Genomic DNA, 17,471 nt, shown 5'->3' on the forward strand with positions numbered 1-17,471 from the left:
TGTCCCCTGGAAAGAGTCTGGAGGTGAGAGTAGGGGATTTAATGTGGGTTTTAGTGATCTGCTCCATTTTAAGCAGTGAAGTGTCCAATAACACAGAATTAAATCTCCATTACAAATGAGTTGCCCATTTAAATATAACCAGACCCTGCATAAATAAAAAGCAGGAGATTTTTGTGTCTGTTATTGCCAGGCTGGGATCACTGTCTGCTTCCATACAATTCTATGTCACCCTCCAGCTAAGCACTCGCAGAAGGGAAAAGATGCTGAAATTTAAACAGGTCAAAATTAATGCCACGACCGTATTTGATAATTGGAAGTGTCACCTCCATTAGCTCTCCCTGATAACCAGGCTGGAAAAGGCAGCACCAGGACGTCCAAAATCTGCTGCACAATCTGCAGAGTGACAGTGATGAAACAACAGGACCACCCACACGTCCAGGGGGTGGGATCCAAGCTGGCCAAGGGGATGCAGGAGGTGACAAAGGGGGGGATCAGGGGAGACTCCAGCACATTTTGGGACCCCCAAACTTTCCATGGAAGATCCAAACCTGCTCTCCTGACTCTTTCCATGGCTCTGCATGCTCTGCTCTGGATGTGGGGGATGATGAAGGGATCCAAGCCATCTGCATTTTATATAATCTTTATTAAGCATCACTTGACCTTGTCAGTGCCAATAAAGGCCTGTGAAGTGCATGCCAGATTAAATGTAATTTTTAATTGAGTATCCTTATTACATCTATTAACAAGGTGCAGATGAATACAAATGACCCCACGGTCGATGCTGTCGATTCATGTTGGAATTTCTTTCTCCTTTGCTGAGCTGAAGGAGTCAATAACCTCCCAAAGGGTGCACAGGCAGTGCAGATTTTCCTGGCAGCTGCTGTCCTGCCTCCAGGGTCTGTCCTACAGAGCAGTGGCCACGGGTAAACCAGGATCAGCACAGGATTAGCATCTCTGAAGGTAAAACACTTCCAGGAAAGCTCTGGAGACCTTGGTCTAGTTTCTATTGAATTCTTTGCATTTAGACTTACCCAAGGCACTGGTGAAAAACAAAAAGTCTCCTCTTTTATTCCCTAACTAACAAATCATGTGAAAACTCCACGTTGAGGGGTCACAGCACTGGAATGGTTCCATCCAGAGCCCGTGGGATCCATCTGGGGAGGTCAAAATCTGCTGGTTTCAAGTGGGACACAGCAGGATGTGGCCAAACTGCCCCCTGAGGTCTGTGTCGAGCTTTGGTCTCAGTTTGAGGGAAATAAGCTGGAATGAGCTGCCTGAGGAGCAGAGTGCTGCTCTGACATGATGGATTTGCATTCCCTTCCAACAGGAGCAGCTTCCCATCTCCCCATTAGCCCCACACTGAAACCAGCAGATTCAGAGATAAATGTTCATAAAAAATCCACATTCCACGGCAGCACTGAACTCCTGCTGTGACCCACAGTGCCAGACCTTCCCCTTCTGGCTCAGATTTATCCTTTTTAGTACCTAATTTGAAAAGGAAAAAAAAAAAAAAAAACAACAACCCCTTGAGATCCTCCAGAAAAAGCAGCGAGATCTCTTGTTCCATATCCACATGTTTCTTCTTTAATGCTTCCTTAAGGGTCTCCATTTTTCTGTCACTTATCATCATCCAGAGTAATTTTGGGCTGTTAGAGAAAGTTCATTGCTGTAATTGCGACCATATTGGCCATTAAAGTTGACAGGCAGCTGCTGGAGAAGTCACTCACTGATCCTGCTACTCAGCAGATGCCTCTCAGCGTTTGCTGAGATGTTGGCTGGAATTTATGAAGTGGAAGAAAAAGTGTTTCACCTCAAGGACTGAGCATTTCAGCGAGGGGGAAACACCACGAGGGAGAACTCACCCAGGTCTTTTATTTACAAACAGGGTTTGCTGCTCCTGCTCCAGCTGGAGTGGAAATAAATGGAATTTCATGCAGTCCCTAAGGCTGCTCCTGCCTGCAAGTTTTGGGGATCCCCATCCCAGCTGTACCCCAGTTATAATAACCCACTCAGGGCTTATTTCCAGATATCCCATCCCTGGAGGTGTCCAAAGCCAGGTTGGAGCAACCTGGGACAGTGGAAGGTGTCCCTGCCCATGGCAGGGGGTGGAATGGAATGAGCTTTAAGGTCCCTTCAAACCCAAACCAGTCTGGGATTTCCACTCACCCATTTTTGCTGCTGGGATTCAGGAAATAAATGTTCCTCACACAGTAAATGCCACCCAGCACATACTGGAAAACAAGGAGCTACTCAGGAGGGCTTTTTTAACCAGTAAACTTTATTTATATATAACAACAGTACAAAGTGAGTCCTTGGCTTGCAAAATAGGAGTGTTTCATATTTACAATAGGTACACAATAATATATTAGAATAATAACAAAACCCCCTTTTATTTCCTTGGAACATTTTTAAATACTTAAACTTTCTTACATTTGTTTTTTTTTTTGTTTTTTTTTTCCACAACACTTGTAAAAACAACAAAAAAACAGACAATCATCTTAAAAAAAAAATATAATACAGAACTCCAGTGTGTCAAGTATAACGGGGAGGGGAGGAGCCAGAGAATGATACGGTGGAATGGGCACAGATACAAATCAATTCCTTGTTCCTGCCAATACACAAATCCCCTAAAACTGGTAGGGGTGGGTCTGTAAGGAGAAGGGGAAGAAGAAATCAGAATCTGTTCCATGGCTGGTACCTCTACATTCTGTGACATTTTTGGGGGGACTCCAGAAGTTTTAGTACCTGTACATTCCCTTCCCCTTGCTGCTTCTCCTAAGGGCCCCCAAGGTGCCATCAGCACCAAAACTCAGCAGTAGGAGAAGGACATGCTCACTGCATCTCCTGAAGCCATGGAATGCCATGGCAGAATCAGCTCAGCTCCCTCCCCACGGCTCCTCTCGTGTGTCCTTGGGATGGAAACGCCGGCTGGAGACGCTGCTCGAAAGAGAAGTATTAAAAATCCCAAAGGAAAGGCCATACAGGAGATCTGGTGTTTGATTTGGCAGCCTTGGGAGGCCCAGGGAGTTTGGGATATTTGGGATATTTGGGATATTGTCTGTGCAGTTGGGTGGGCCCTGTGGTTCCTCAGTGCTGCAGAAAGGTCAATTCTTTCAGGGCTGTACTCCAGGGTTACCAAGGGAGGAGAGGGATGGGAGGCACAGGGACAAAAGGGGATCTGAAAGAACAAGCAGAGAGCCACTGCCATGCTCACAGCACGGCCACACCACCTCAGGTGTCACCTCAGCACAGCCACACCACCTCAGGTGTCACCTCAGCACAGCCACAGCACCTCAGGTGTCACCTCAGCACAGCCACACCACCTCAGGTGTCACCTCAGCACAGCCACAGCACCTCAGGTGTCACCTCAGCACGGCCACAGCACCTCAGGTGTCACCTCAGCACGGCCACAGCAACTCCAGGTGTCACCTCAGCACAGCCACAGCACCTCAGGTGTCACCTAAGCACAGCCACACCACCTCAGGTGTCACCTCAGCACAGCCACAGCACCTCAGGTGTCACCTCAGCAGCGTGGGCATCACTCCTGGCAGGGACTGGAGTGGCTTTTCCAGCCAGGAGCAGTCAGGCTCTGCCATCCCGCAGTGCCCCACCCTTCCACCTCCCCATCTCTGACCCTGGCACCCAGAAGAGCACCCTGGGGTGCAGGGTACACACCACAGACCCCCAGTTTTCTTCCAGGAGCCAGGAAGGCACCAGGCACCACCTGCAGCTGGAGCTGTGACTGCTGGTACATGAGCTGCCCAGAACAGGACCAGCACCTGAATCTGGGTGTTTGCAGGGTGAAAGGGCACAAAGCCTTCCAGACAGCCAGAATTGGTCCAAAGGCTCCCATCCTCTTCCACTGCACACAACTCTGCAATGTCACAGCTCCCTGCACCATGGCCTTGCAATTCCTGGTACCAACGTGGCTGTGGAATAGGATGGCTGCAGCTCTGTGGCACTTTAATGCATCTTTGATGTCAGTTATTTACCCTCCTCAGAACGTTTTTTTCTTCTCCCCAGGGCACAGCCACGCGTGAGCTCTCCCAGATGGCTCAGCTTACTCCAGTCAGTCTGTTTTAGTTTCGTTTAGTTTGGGGAGCTGAGTCCCTGTGACAGGTGAGCTCTGACAGCACAGGAAACTGGATGGAGAACAGCCAGTGACAGGAGAACGTGGCTGGGCTGCTGCCAGGGAAGGAGCTGGAGGCTCTGGAGCAGCACAGGGACCGTGCCGGGAGCTGCTCTGCCCTGTGCCAACCTGGTTTCCTCATCCCTGCTGCCTCATGGGGCGTTTTGGGAATGAGACCATGTTTGGGGGCTGTGCCCACTGGAGGAGGGGATGCTCTGACCCTTTTCCCACACAGACTTAAGCACTAAGGCCCCCACAAGGAGCTCGGAGCCAGCAGCCTGCAGAATGCAACCCCAGAGCCTTAAACCCTCTCACCTTGCCCTCCAGGTGCCCACCCAGGCTGTTTCCAACATTGGGACGTTTTTTGTGGAGTCCAGTGGAAGGTAGGAGGGAACACTGACGTGGGGATGGGCCACCAGGATTTTAAGACAGAGTGTGGAAGGCACTGCTGTGATGAAGGTCTCTGTTGGCACCGCTGCATTCACCATCCCCAGCGTGTCCCAGCCCCGAGCCCTGCAGGGAGGCACTGCTGTCCCCACGGCCACACTTCAGGAAAAAAAACGAAATTCCACACCTGGGATGCTGCTGGGATGCAGCGAGGCCGTGGCAGCAGTTTTGTTTCCCAGCGCTGGTCCCCACGGTGGGTCCTCACTGAGCTGCAGACAGGATATCCAGGGTTTCCATGGATATCCATGCTGGATTTCACAGGGTTTCCAGCGCCTTGGCCACGCTGATCCCTCCTGCCTCCCTTTAGATCCATCCTTTACGGCACAGCGTGGGCCTCTCGCTGTCCACACCCTGGTGGTGCAGCCTCAGCGGGGCCAGCCTTGCCTGCGAGCTCCGCTCTCCTAGGCGGGGTTTAATAAAGGCTTTCAAGGTGGAGAAGCGTTTGATTAGCACCTCGCTCCCCCTCGGAGTGGGTGCTTTGATAGCTCATGAGCAGAAGATGAAAAGGAATTATTCAAGCCGTGACACCAGGCAGAGAGATCCCGGAAAGTGACGTCTCCCACTTTGATGTCGGAACACCTGAAACGGAGCGAGCTGGAGGCTCCGAACGCGACAGGAGGGAGGGGGCAATGAGAGGGACGTGAAATCGTCTCATCTAAGGCAAGTGCCCCCCTCCTGACCAAACCTCGAGTCCAGTTTGCTGCGAGTGCAAAGAAAATGCCATGTTGAGATCTGGAGCGTCCTCTTCCCAAAGGAGGAATGGAAATGTCGGATGCAAACAGGGCAAGAGATTCCCAGCGCTTTGCCCCGGGGGGATATGTTGCTTCAATCCATATAATTGCCTGTAAAGATCCATAATTAATGTCAACCACCATGAGAAGATACTTGGCAATGGATTTCTAGGCCACCCCTCCAGCCAGGACTGTGCTGTTCCCTCTGCCATCCTCCTAAAGCTTTTCCAGGTGATGGAAGAGGTGTTTTTGCCATTTATTTAGGAATTCAGTCTGAAGTGTAAGAGCTTACTGGTCTGCAAAGTGCTCCTGCTGCTTCCCCTTTTTTCTCTCTGCTGAAATCATCCCACAGCACAGAAGATCAGCTGATTGTCCCCTTGTCTCCTTAATGTTCTTCCAGAAAATCCAGGGGGTGCTTGGGGACCTCCACTTCTTCTGAGAAAATACAGGGGAGTGGGGAATGACAAAACCTTGGCTTGGGGGGTGCTCCTGGCCAGAGGGGAGAGAGCAGCAGGAGGAAAGCAGGATTAAAAGGGCTGCACAAAAGCCTCTCCAGGAGATGCAGGGAGGAGCACCAGGGCAGGGACAGCGTCAGCAGGCCCAGGTGATGCACAGCCAGGCCTTTGCTTTGGGCTCTACTCGTATTTTGTGAGTCCTGCAGAGATAACTCCCCACACCGATATTTGGAAGCGTTTGGAAGTCATTCAGGAATTTTTTTGGAGTGCTCTCTTTGGGTTTCAGAGTACCATGAGAACTTGGTGAACCCAACAACCAGACAGAACAGATCCGGAAATCCCTCACCTAAGCTGTGAGCAGGAAGAGAACCAGCAAAAACCTGCAGGATTTCAAAGCCTGACCCTGTCACATCCTCTGGTACCTGCAGCAAGGAGCAGGCCAGGCTGGGGACTGCTCCAATGACATTCCTGGCACTGGGCTCCGCAGTGCCTGACTTTTAGTAGGACTTTTGCACATTTTTTGCCTTAGAAATGAGATTCACTGTGCAGGAGCAGGATCCCTGGGAAGGGAACTCTGGGATAACAGGCAGTACAAACACTGCTCTGCCTTTCAGTCTCTGTTTCTGCCACTCTCCCCCTGTCTCAGTAAATCCAGTGCTCAGGCTGCTGTAAATGTCAAGAACTTATTGCACGAGGTTGATTATTATCATCAGCATTTTCTGCTTTCCAGAGAGACTCACAGAAGTGGATTACCAAAAGAAAGCGGACTTGGCATGGCTTTTACTGAATGGTAATTAAACCAAGTTTCCTGAGTATTTCTCTACGTGCTTCTCCCCTCCCCTGGTGCTGGGCTGCAGGACACAGAAAGCCAGCAGCTCTCTGGGAGCCCTGCTGGGCTGCTCCAGGAGGAATGGTGGAGGAGGAGGATGGAGATGGAGATGGATTTTTCTTCAACACACACTGGCTGCAAAGGGAGATCCCAGTCTGGTGTGACACTGCCTGGGCAGACACCAGGAATTATTTTGCTGCCATTGCCAAGCTCCTGCAGCCAACACTTGTATTTCCATTAGGCCTCCTCTCCCTGCCCTCCCCACTGCAGCCTGCACACGTATCAATATTTACTACAGAGAGAAATATTTACAGCATTCCTTCCCCTCCTGGCACTCTACAAAGGGACACACATAAGCTTTGGTGTCTTTGAAAGGAATAACACTCACAAACATTTGCCTGCCACTGGCCACAGGAACGAACGTGTGCCGTGGGGGCAGCAAGGAACTGAAGAGAACAACGAGACGGCGACACAGACACACGACAGCAGAGCTGGCTGGCCTGGGCTGCTGCTTAAGGTTTGCTCCTGCCTGGAGTGGAGATTTCTCTGCCTTGCCCAGTGGAAATGCAAGTCCTGGCGCTGGGTGAGGCGGCAAACGCTGCCCAAAGGGAGCCTGTGCCGAAGGACTCCCCGTGTCCAGCAGAAAACCAGCACAAATCTGCTCTCCCAGTGTCCAGGCTTTTCAAGTATTGTAAACATCGGGGTTTGGGGGGTTTCGCTGTGAGAAATCGGAGGCGGCTGCTGGAGACCCCAAAACCAACTCTGGAGGTGTTGGCACAGCTCTGCCTTGGCTCATGTGGCACCTGCAGGAACCAGCAGTGGCCACTGAACGGGTCACTGCTGGGTCACCATGGCCATGCTGGACACTGCTGGACACTGCTGGATCACCATGGCCCTGCTGGACACTGCTGGACACTGCTGGGTCACCATGGCCATGCTGGACACTGCTGGATCACCATGGCCATGCTGGACACTGCTGGACACTGCTGGACACTGCTGGGTCACCACAGACATACTGGACACTGCTGGACACTGCTGGACACTGCTGGGTCACCATGGCCATGCTGGACACTGCTGGACACTGCTGGACACTGCTGGGTCACCATGGCCATGCTGGACACTGCTGGACACTGCTGGACACTGCTGGGTCACCATGGCCATGCTGGACACTGCTGGACACTGCTGGATCTCCACAGCCAAACTGGACACTGCTGGGTCACCACAGCCATGCTGGACACTGCTGGACACTGCTGGGTCACCGGCAGCCAGCGAGGTGAGATGAGGGTGGAAAAGGGAAAAGCAAGGAAATTCAGATCTTTCCTCATTCGACAGTAAATGGGATTTAAAAAAAATAGATATATTGACACTATATAAATACACGGATAAAGCTGGATTTCAAGACAGGTCGGATGATCTGATGGTTTTGCAATTCAGGTAAAGTTCCTTCTAGTGCCTCTAAGTTCCTCAGCCACTGGATGATTTTTGGGCAGAACTATTTTGTTTGTGTAAAAGTGGTGCACACTTGTGCTCGGATTTGTTGTAAGAATCCAAAACGAAGACGTTTCGGTGTTCCAGATGTTCCAATGGGTGTGAGAGTCTGTTGGCAGAATGCCTGAGCCATGTCCTCTGAAGGCTCTTGGGGACAGCATTCAAAGCTGATCCGTCTTGCCAGGATTATCTCTATGGCCTCTGTGGTTTTTGATCTATTTATTTTTTTTCCTTTTTCTTCCATTTTGTTTTTTTTTTTTAAAAAAAAACCCTTTAAATAAAGTTTTATTTTCTAATATACATTAAACAATTTTCATGCAAAGCAGCAGTCGTGGAGACATCCAGACTTTCCAGGTTCCTTCTTGAAAAAATGATCCACCTTGCTTGGACTTTGAGATGTTTCATCTTCCCTTTCTGCCCTTTCCAACTGGATCCTGTATGATTTTTGAACACAGCCAGTCCTTGGGCCAGGCTCTGCTCTCTCCAGAAGAGCCTTGGGGGGTGTGTCCAGTGCCTTCCTGGCTTGTTCTCCCTCCAGATTCCCGAGAGTCCGTGCGATGCTCTGCCCTTTGCTGTCCGTGACCTTTCTTCAGCTCTCGAAGGACATGGCCCCAATGAGCTGCTCTACTTTGTACGCCAAGCGCTGCCTCCGAGCCTGCTCATCCTGCTCCAGAGCCCCGATGAGCTGGGGAGAAAACAGCAAAAAGGGAAAAAATAAAAAAATCAGAGAGAGAAATCAGTGAGAGAGGGAGTGGGAGAGGTGGGTGGGCAGCGAGATGTGAGCATCTCCAAGTGGGGAGCTGTGAAATCCCAATAAATAGCAAAGCAACTTGGCTGTTGTTGGTTTGTTGAACCCCTCGATACCTACTCAACAAAACTCACTCTGGAGTCTTGGACTCCACATTTCTTGTCTCATTTAGCACGAAAGTGATGAGATTTTTCAACCCTAATGGGAAAATAGCCGTGGCGTTGTATCACAAATGGCTACATGCAGTTCAATGACAAAACCCTTCCGTTTCACGGACATAATTACAAAATCAGTTCTTCTTGCAGCGAAATGAAGGGGTGGAACAGATGGCGAGAACTTGGTTTCAAGTGATGCATTCATTAAAGGAGCTCAGGCTGCCAGGAAGCCTCTGCAAACAGGAGCCTGTGCCACTGCAGCAGGGATTTGGACCAGGCTGCTCCCAAAGGACACCGAGGTTTCTGGGGAGCTTTGATGGGTCGTGAATATTTTCCACTGCACTGGGTGGATGCCAGAGCTGAGGTATCCAGGTGCTCCCACAATATTTTAGCTCTCAGTCCCCCTGGGGAGGATGCTACAAGTGCAGCCAAACCCAAACCCTTGTGTGCGTGAAGAGAACAGTGGGGCAGGAGCGGCGCCAGCTACGGCCGGGCTGCATCCAGGGGAGGGAGGGCAAGGAGCTCTGGGAGGGGTCCTGACACAAGCCAGCACTGCTTCTGCTCTCCTATGCACGTGCCACGGGGCCCTATGGCCCCAGGGGACACCATGGCCCAGGGGACACCATGGTCCAGGGGACACCATCACTCCAGGGGACAACGCCACCACCACGGCCCAGGGGACAACATTGCCCAGGGGACACCATGGCCTAGGGAACATCATTGCCCAGGGGACACCATGGTCCAGGGGACACCATGGCCCAGGGGACACTGTCACCACCACGGCCCAGGGGACAACATTGCCCAGGAGACACCGCCACCACCATGGCCCAGGGGACAACAATGCCCAGGAGATACCACCATGGCCCAGGGGACACCATGGCCCAGAGGACACCACTCCAGAGGACACCACGGCCCAGGGGACACCATCACTCCAGAGGACACCATGGCCTAGGGAACATCATTGCCCAGGGGACACCACCATGGCCAGGGAACTCTGATTCCCAGGGGATACCACCATTCCTGGGGACACCACTGCCCAGGGGACACCACCATGGCCAGGAAGCACTGATTCCCAGAGGACACCATCCCTCCAGGGGACACCCCTGCCCAGGGGACCCTGCTGCCCACACCCACCTCCTCGCTGTACTTGCTGACGTAGGAGTAGATCTCGTTGAGGGCGCTCAGCATGTTGAACTCCACGGCGTGCAGGCGCGACTGCTCGGCGAGGTAGGCGTTCATGTCCTGGTCGCTGATGGCCGGGAGCTTGGCGATGTCGGCGTAATACCTGCAGGAACAGGGGCAGGGGGAGAATGGAACGCTCCAAAGGGCCCTGCTCCCACTGGGATTTAAGCTAAGCTCTGCAGGGATAAGAACATCTTTTTGCTTTGCGTTTACATCCAGCAAAACAGGACTCTGGGCTGTAACGGGCTGGAAACAAGAGCAGCGATGCTTGGCGAGGCTGAGAACCACCGGCAGCATCACTGCTGGTGCTTGTGCTCCCCTTCCACTCAGGATGTTCTGTTCTGAGCTCCCTGGGGTTTCAGCACCCACACTCCCACGTGCTGCCCTCACCTCTCCACCCAGCTCTTGTAGCTGGGGATGTCCTTGGCGTACAGCAGCTTGTTGGAGGGCGAGTCCTTGCCCAGGCGGTGCTCCGAGGTGGAGCAGGAATCCATGAAGGTCTGAGCCACCACGGAGAGGCAGGCGTCCGTGATGCTGCCCTTGTGGATGTCGAACACAAACTGGGGGTTTTTGATCACGTTCACCCAGAAGCGGAGCGGGAGGCTGGGAGGGAAAGCGAGAAACAAAACGAAATGAGGAGACAAAGGCAAGGAAAGGGCACTTGCTGCAGATGGTGCTGCAAGGCAGAACATGAATGGTGGGAAGAGAAGAATTGAGACAGGAGCTGGGCCAAGGCCATCAATCTCCAGCTAGCCCAGTGCTGCCCAGAGGCTGTGCTGGATCCTGCTGTGCCAGGCTCGGGTCCCACAGGGAGCAGAGGAGGAGATGAGGGGCAGGGCAGAGCTGGGCACTTTGGGGGCACTGGGGAACATCTTCAGGATTAGAGGGGCTGGGGAGAGCAGGGCTGCAGTGGGGGTGAGCAGGGGCAGCCCCAGCACCATCACTGCAAGCAGGAACCACAGGCTTTGTCCCCAAATCCCGGGGCCTTCGCAATCAAAGGGGAATTATTATTCCTTTTTTTCCTCGGCTGTATAGCAGGATCAAAAAAGCAGCTGCTGCTTTCTATTACCTTTCAAGTCGCAGCTCTCTCTGTCTCTGCAGCTCGCTGAAGGCTGCAGCTTTAACTCTTGCAGTGCTGCAGCAGAGCTGCTCAGCCCCAGCCCCAAACTCAGCTCCCTTTGCTTTGACCTGCCCCAGGGGAAGCCTTCTCCCATGTCCCCACCAAAATTCCCTTTCTGGAAATGCTGCAGCTCAGCTGAGATGGGGAGAAGGAAGTTCCAGGCCTGGTGGGGCCTGATGGCTCTGGCAGACCAAACTCTGGTGGTCATTGCTTTCTTTTTTTTTCGTAATTTCTTGTGATTCTACAGTTTTATCCCAATAACTACTTATTTGAAGGCTTTAAATGAATTGTTTTGAGCTTCCCACTGCCTTAGCAGGGAACAAGCTTTTGCTGCCATGATGATTAGAGGCCTTTTAAACCATGAGAGAGTCAGGGGAAAATACAAGGTCTTTAGGGAACAACCATGTGTTGTGCTTTCTTTTCTTTTTTTCTTTCTTGCAGAGGTAAATTTCCAACCCACAGAGGTTTTAATCCTAAAATAGCAGCAGAGGCAGAGATGTGAGAGCTCCCACTGTTTGGAGAGGCTGGACCTGGCTGCAGCCCATGCCTGAGGCATGCACAGCTGGCTCCTTCTCCCTGTGCCACCTCCTGCTGATGCCCAAATGCTCCAGGTGCTCCCCAGAGTGATGGGAAAGGAGCAGCCACTGGCTGAGCTCTGTGCTGGCATTCCTGGCACAGCAGGGCTGTGCAGGCAGCACTGGAGCCTTGCTTCCCACTATTCCCAAAGCCCAGCTGTGCAGCTCCCAGAGACAGCCAGACTACCCCCCTTGCCTTCCAAACCAGGATATTCCATGATTTTAGGATCCTGTGAACAGCACACAGGCAGCCCAGCTCTGGGTCCCTCTCCCCCTTTGCCTGTTCCCAGCCCTTCCCAAAACGATTCCCCACAGATCTGGGGGTTTTTCTCCCCAGAACCAGGGAGCAGCCGGGTGTTACCAGTTGCTCTTCCAGGTGTGCCGCACGTCGGTGTCGTGGATGCCGTGCTTGTCCGCCTGCTCGTCCAGGAAGTCGAACATGTACTTGATGGCGAGGGGCAGGGCGCTGCCGCGGTGCACCGTGCTGAACAGCGTCTCAAACAGGTCGTCCACGAACTTCTGCAGCGTGCCCTGACGGCAGCATGGCACATTTAGACAGCTTCTCACTTCATTTTTTTTTTTTTAGTGTAATTTTATTCAGGGGTTTGTTCGTGTCTGCGGAGGGTGGGGGGGAAGTGAAGTTTTCTCTTGGAAAGTTTCACTGAGGGCTTGAGAATTTCTGGGTGAGGACTTATGGGTTTCTATCAATGAAAAGGAGATTCCCAGAGCCAGAAGATACAGAGGGGGTAAATGAGTATTAGCAAACATCATCCCCTGGTGTGATCAGAGATGTCTGGTCAGGGAAATGATTAATAAGAGAACCAGAGCATGAGGACCAAATTAGCACTGAAAGGATCAATAACCAATAGGAGACTAAATACTAAGAATTGTGTAATTTAGAAGCAGTAAATGTGAATTTCTTTGGAGGTTTTATGTATAAATATGTGAAAAATGGGGTAAAAACCCCATGTCTGATGTAATGATTTTCACTGCACAACCCAGGCGTGTGTGGATGAAATAATTTCTATTGCACATCCTGGCCAGAATAATTTAATACCTAATTCTCTAATTTTGTTGGAGAGTTTTCTGTTTTCCTGCAGGTTTGGTGACAGGGGGTGAAGGGAGGGACAGGCACTTCCCTGGCCAAGCAGCAGTGGCAGGAAGGGACACTAAATGTTACCAGCCCCAAAAAGTGTCAGCACCATGGGAACTACCAAGGTTGGGGTCTTTTCAAACACTGCTGGAGGATCCCAGGGGAAAGCTCCAGCCTGCAGCTACTCACTCATTTACTCTTTATTCTAACCTGAAACAATTCTATTTTTTGCTTTCCAAAGCACAGCTGCGTTATCCACGCTGATGAGCACGTGGGGAAAGGCAAGAAAACCGTGTGTGGTCGAGGAAATGGGTAAATATATCCAGGCACTGCATTCCCCAATTTGTGTTTTAACACTGTGCAAATAAAAATGGAGAGCTGCAATTGCCTTGAGCATGAGGAAATCTGGGCTGTGCTTCTGTTGCTGCTCCAGGACTCTCCCAACCCCAGGAAAACGCAGCCAGCCCGGGAGCTGAGCATCACTGGGGCTGCATTCCGCGGGTAAATTCAGCTCAGGTACCTTTGTAGCCAGCAGCCTGGTCAGGTAGATCTCAGACACCATCTTGCTGCCCCGGTCTCCCTCCTTCTGGTCGCCGTGGTCGTGGTTCTTGACCAGGTGCCAGACCTTGACGCCGCTCTCCAGGTCGGGGGTGATCATGGGCGCGCGCGACCGCAGGCTGTCGGGGCTCCCGGTGTAGCGGAACGTGGAGTCTGGGCCAGAGCAGAGAGGAGGGTCATGGCCACAGCAAAACCCTTCTGCTCCTCCCTCAGTGCCCTCACAATACCCAAATAGCTGGCATTGGGTTTTCTGGATTTTTTTTTTGGTGGGGAATGAAATGGAAAACCGCCGCGTTTTTGTTTTGCGCGCGTTTTTGTTTTGCGCCGTCAAAATTTGGTGTTTGCCAAAAATCTGTGTTGGTCTCCATTCAACAAAAAAACTCAGAGCTGAGGGGTTTTTTCTCCCATATGAGGCATTTCCTGCCCCATTCACATCCTCCCCTGATCTCCTTGTACAGATCCACACAAAAATCCTCCCTGAGTCACATTGACCCCAGACACCGACTCCTGCAGAAGCAGAGCCCTGATTTCAGGATTTTGTAAATAATGAGGAGCACAGCCAGCACAGAGGGCAGGAGAAACTGCTTGAGGTTTTCAGGAGAGCAGTGAGGACTCAAGCTGAGCATCAACAGCAAAGCCTGAGGCCAGTCCTGCACCCTGTGCTGCCCCTGGGCTGAGCAGCTCCAGCCTCCTGCTGTCCCTGCAGGGAAAAGGGAGCTGCAAGGGCACCAGACAATTTTCCCTCAATTGCTCAGAAACCATGGGGGGATGTGGCACTATTAAATCTAAATCTAAATCTAAATCTAAATCTAAATCTAAATCTAAATCTAAATTTAAAATATGTTAATTTATATATTTCACTTCCCAAAGAATGTCCCTCCCTGGATCCCCAGTGTCTCCAGGACCACACACGAGGCTGAGGAGCCCAAATGTGCCTTGCTGGATTTTTCCTCCTGCTAGATTCCTTTGTTCTCTGGGAATCTCATGCATTTTCTCAAGTTTAGCCTTCAATTCACTGCTCACCCTCCTCGTCAGGAGTGTGGGGATCGATCGTAAATCAGCTGAGGGAAATACTCAAGTCATTACCAAAGTAGCTGGATTTTCATCCCTGATTAAGGCTTAGATAAATGAGTGCTCCAACTGATATAATTAAGGAGACAGACAGGGGGACAGCTCAGGAAGCATGCAGTAATTCTATTTTTAAACATATCTCTGTACTGATATATAACAGGGGAAGTAAATAAGTATCTAATTTAAATTCTGCCGGCACAATTAGAAATATTAATCTTAACATGAGCAATGATCGCTCGTGTTGGTGCTTTGCAAAAGCTTTTGCAGCTGACAGAGATCAATGAGCACTGAGGGCTCAGGCTGTGAGACCCAGCCTTGGATTTTCCATCACCTGGGCTGTGGGATGTGTTGGACACTTGTGGGCTGTACCTGGATGGCAGAAATGCCTTTTCTCCTGGATTTTACCTCAAGACTCCCCTGGTTTGGGCTCCTCAGAACACTTGCTCGAGCTAAAAACCAACATTATTTTGGGAGCTATAAACAGGAGGAGGAGATGGCTTTGTCAGGAGACTTTTTGCTGGTAAAACACTCTGTGAAATGAACGATAATGAAAGATCAGCACTCGAGAGATTTTGCCACTGCTGCCTTTTATGGAAGTCTATTATTACAATTATTGTGGATTTAGTGTTCCAAGCGTGCACCTGGCACCTCCAGGCTCATTTTCTCAGGCTGCAGCATCTTCAGGGACCCTCTGGAATGTGCTGAGCCCTTCTATTATGCAAATCAGGAATTCCCAGGTGTGCACATCCCTGCACTCTGTGCTAAGATTGCCCTTCCCCATTTGTGACCCATTAGCTCTGAGCTCAGGATCCTGCACTTGGGGAGGAAATGGGGGAGGGATCAGGTTTATCTGTGCCACAGCCCTGCTCAGGGACAAGGGCTCAAAGATGCTCTCTTGCATCACCCATCCCCTCTGAGCCCTCAGGACTTTCCCAATTCCCACATTCCCAAAGGCTGCTCCTGTGCTTGGAGCTCCTTTCCCCCCTCTCACCTTCCCTGGTCCTTTTGCTGCTCCCAAGCTGGAGAAGCCTTTGCAATCCAAACCAGCAGCCAGGGACGTTTTTCTGTTTGGATTTACATTTGTTTTGGGTGGTTCTTTGGGGGAAGCTGTGTAGCACACTAACTCTCTCCTAGCTGCTTACTTTGAGGGAGATAGAGTTTGCTACATTAGATAAACGAAGGAATTTAAAAGAGGTTCTTTGTCTTTCTCAGGGTTCTGGTTTATTGCATGATGACTCCAGAACAAAGAGGGTTAGGGTTTTAGCTAACAGACTTTTTTAGGGAAAAGGTCAGGGAGGGGATTTGGAAAGAAGCCAATAGGATGTGGACACGGAGTTAGGGTAACAGGAGAGACCAGGGAGGACAGAGGCCCCTGTGGCTTTCCTGCCAATGGGATAGGGACCTGGGAAGGGTAACACGTTCCTTATACCTCTAAGTATTGGGTTACAACATCGCTGCTGCTTTTTCCCCACCTAAATCCCAGTGTGTGTCCACGAGCCATCCCTTCCCATCCCATTTCTCACCATATCTGCTGATGGATGTCCTGGAGATGCTGGCAGAGGCAGGGATGTTGTAGGAGGAGGTTTGCTTGGGAACCAGAGCCACCACGGAGCGGTCTGACACCTGGGGAGGCAAAGCAGGAGGAGCTCAGGGGGATTCCTGCCCACCCTGGGTCCCTGATCCAGCAGATCCTGGGGAGGGGAGTCCAGGACACACTCCCAGCCTGGCTGAGCCCTGCAAGAGCCTGAAGGAAATGAGGGATAAATCAAAAGATGTGGTGAAGATGCTTTTGGTCGTTCTGATTTAAGATTATGCCTTACCCAATAAAAATGAGAATCTCAAGAATTGTTGTGATCCAATTAAAGTAACAATGCAGAGGGAATAAAAGGGCTGTAATAACGTTATGGGCCATAAAACATTCCTATTAAACCATTTTTTATTTTAGCAATTTTTACGAACTTTAAAAGTTTGATTTACAGCAGAGCAAGTCATAAAGCCATCTTTCAGGGTATTTAATTGTTATCCCTTTACTGCTCCAGAGAAGGAATTAAACACTGGGAAGTCAAACTATAAATGAACATTAGCACTAACAAGGTTTTGTTACAGCAGATTTTAGTAGCCATGTTTAATTTTATCCTCCCTATAAATCTGGTAGTCACTGGAAGTTTTCTAACTTATTCCCCTTAATTAAGGATCTGCAGGTTTCCAGGGAATGGGCCTGAGTAGCTTTTAATTTTGAACTTGTGACCTGTGGTGCAGCACAGTGAGGGAGCAGAGTCCCCACGGCTTGCAGGGCCCAGCAGACAGGTTTTAGAGGCTCAGCACAAAAGAAATGTCTCTTCCTGCTGCAGGAATTGCTTCTTGGGGCTAAATCCTGCATTATTTGCCAGGAATCTCGTGATGGGCTCAGCACTGGGCCCATCTGAGGGGTTTGTACCCTATCTGCAGCACCAAGGGGAGCTGCACACCACGACCTGTGCTGCCTCCAAGGCTTTGGGCTCCATCCAGATGAGAGGTTTCACAGAACTCTGAGTTATTATTATTGCTGGTGATAGTGGAAATAATGGTTACTTGTGTTTCACGGCACAAAAGTGAGATTTTTCTAAGCAAAACACTCCAAACACCTCCATTATTTCCTTTGCTGCTCCTGCCTCACTTCATCCAATTTATTAAGTCAGTGGAAGAAGTGATCAGTGCTGATATTATTTTCTTAGGCTGTTATTAGCTGCCACTTCAGCTCCGTTTCACCAGGGAGAAACCCGAGCCCAGGGTGCTCCCGTGCCGGATCCACTTCCACCAGGGCTGTGCTTAACTGGGAGAGAGGCACTAAAAATTCCACACACACACACACACAAAGGAGCCCTCTCACTCTGTAAATTTTGGGAGGAAT

The 17,471-nt window shown here is 50.8% G+C and overlaps 1 protein-coding gene across 4 annotated transcripts in view; it reads right to left on the bottom strand.

Annotated features, from left to right (window-relative positions):
* Positions 1-2,431: 2,431 nt before the first annotated feature.
* The window catches only part of PLXNA2 (plexin A2), a 160,012-nt gene continuing 144,972 nt past the window's right edge, over positions 2,432-17,471 (bottom strand). For 2 of the 4 annotated variants that reach the window (XM_056511326.1, XM_056511327.1), the window contains exons 27-32: positions 16,105-16,204; positions 13,473-13,663; positions 12,221-12,390; positions 10,555-10,767; positions 10,117-10,267; positions 2,432-8,764 (exon numbers count right to left, since the gene is read on the bottom strand). In XM_056511326.1, coding sequence (XP_056367301.1) covers positions 8,669-8,764; positions 10,117-10,267; positions 10,555-10,767; positions 12,221-12,390; positions 13,473-13,663; positions 16,105-16,204 — 921 coding nt within the window. In that variant the 3' untranslated portion in view covers positions 2,432-8,668. The remainder of the gene's footprint in view (positions 8,765-10,116; positions 10,268-10,554; positions 10,768-12,220; positions 12,391-13,472; positions 13,664-16,104; positions 16,205-17,471) is intronic. The other 2 variants (XR_008842366.1, XR_008842365.1) reach the window with 2 other exon arrangements.

The sequence above is a fragment of the Oenanthe melanoleuca genome, chromosome 26, assembly GCF_029582105.1.
Source record: "Oenanthe melanoleuca isolate GR-GAL-2019-014 chromosome 26, OMel1.0, whole genome shotgun sequence".
NCBI classification, from domain to species: Eukaryota; Metazoa; Chordata; class Aves; order Passeriformes; family Muscicapidae; genus Oenanthe; species Oenanthe melanoleuca.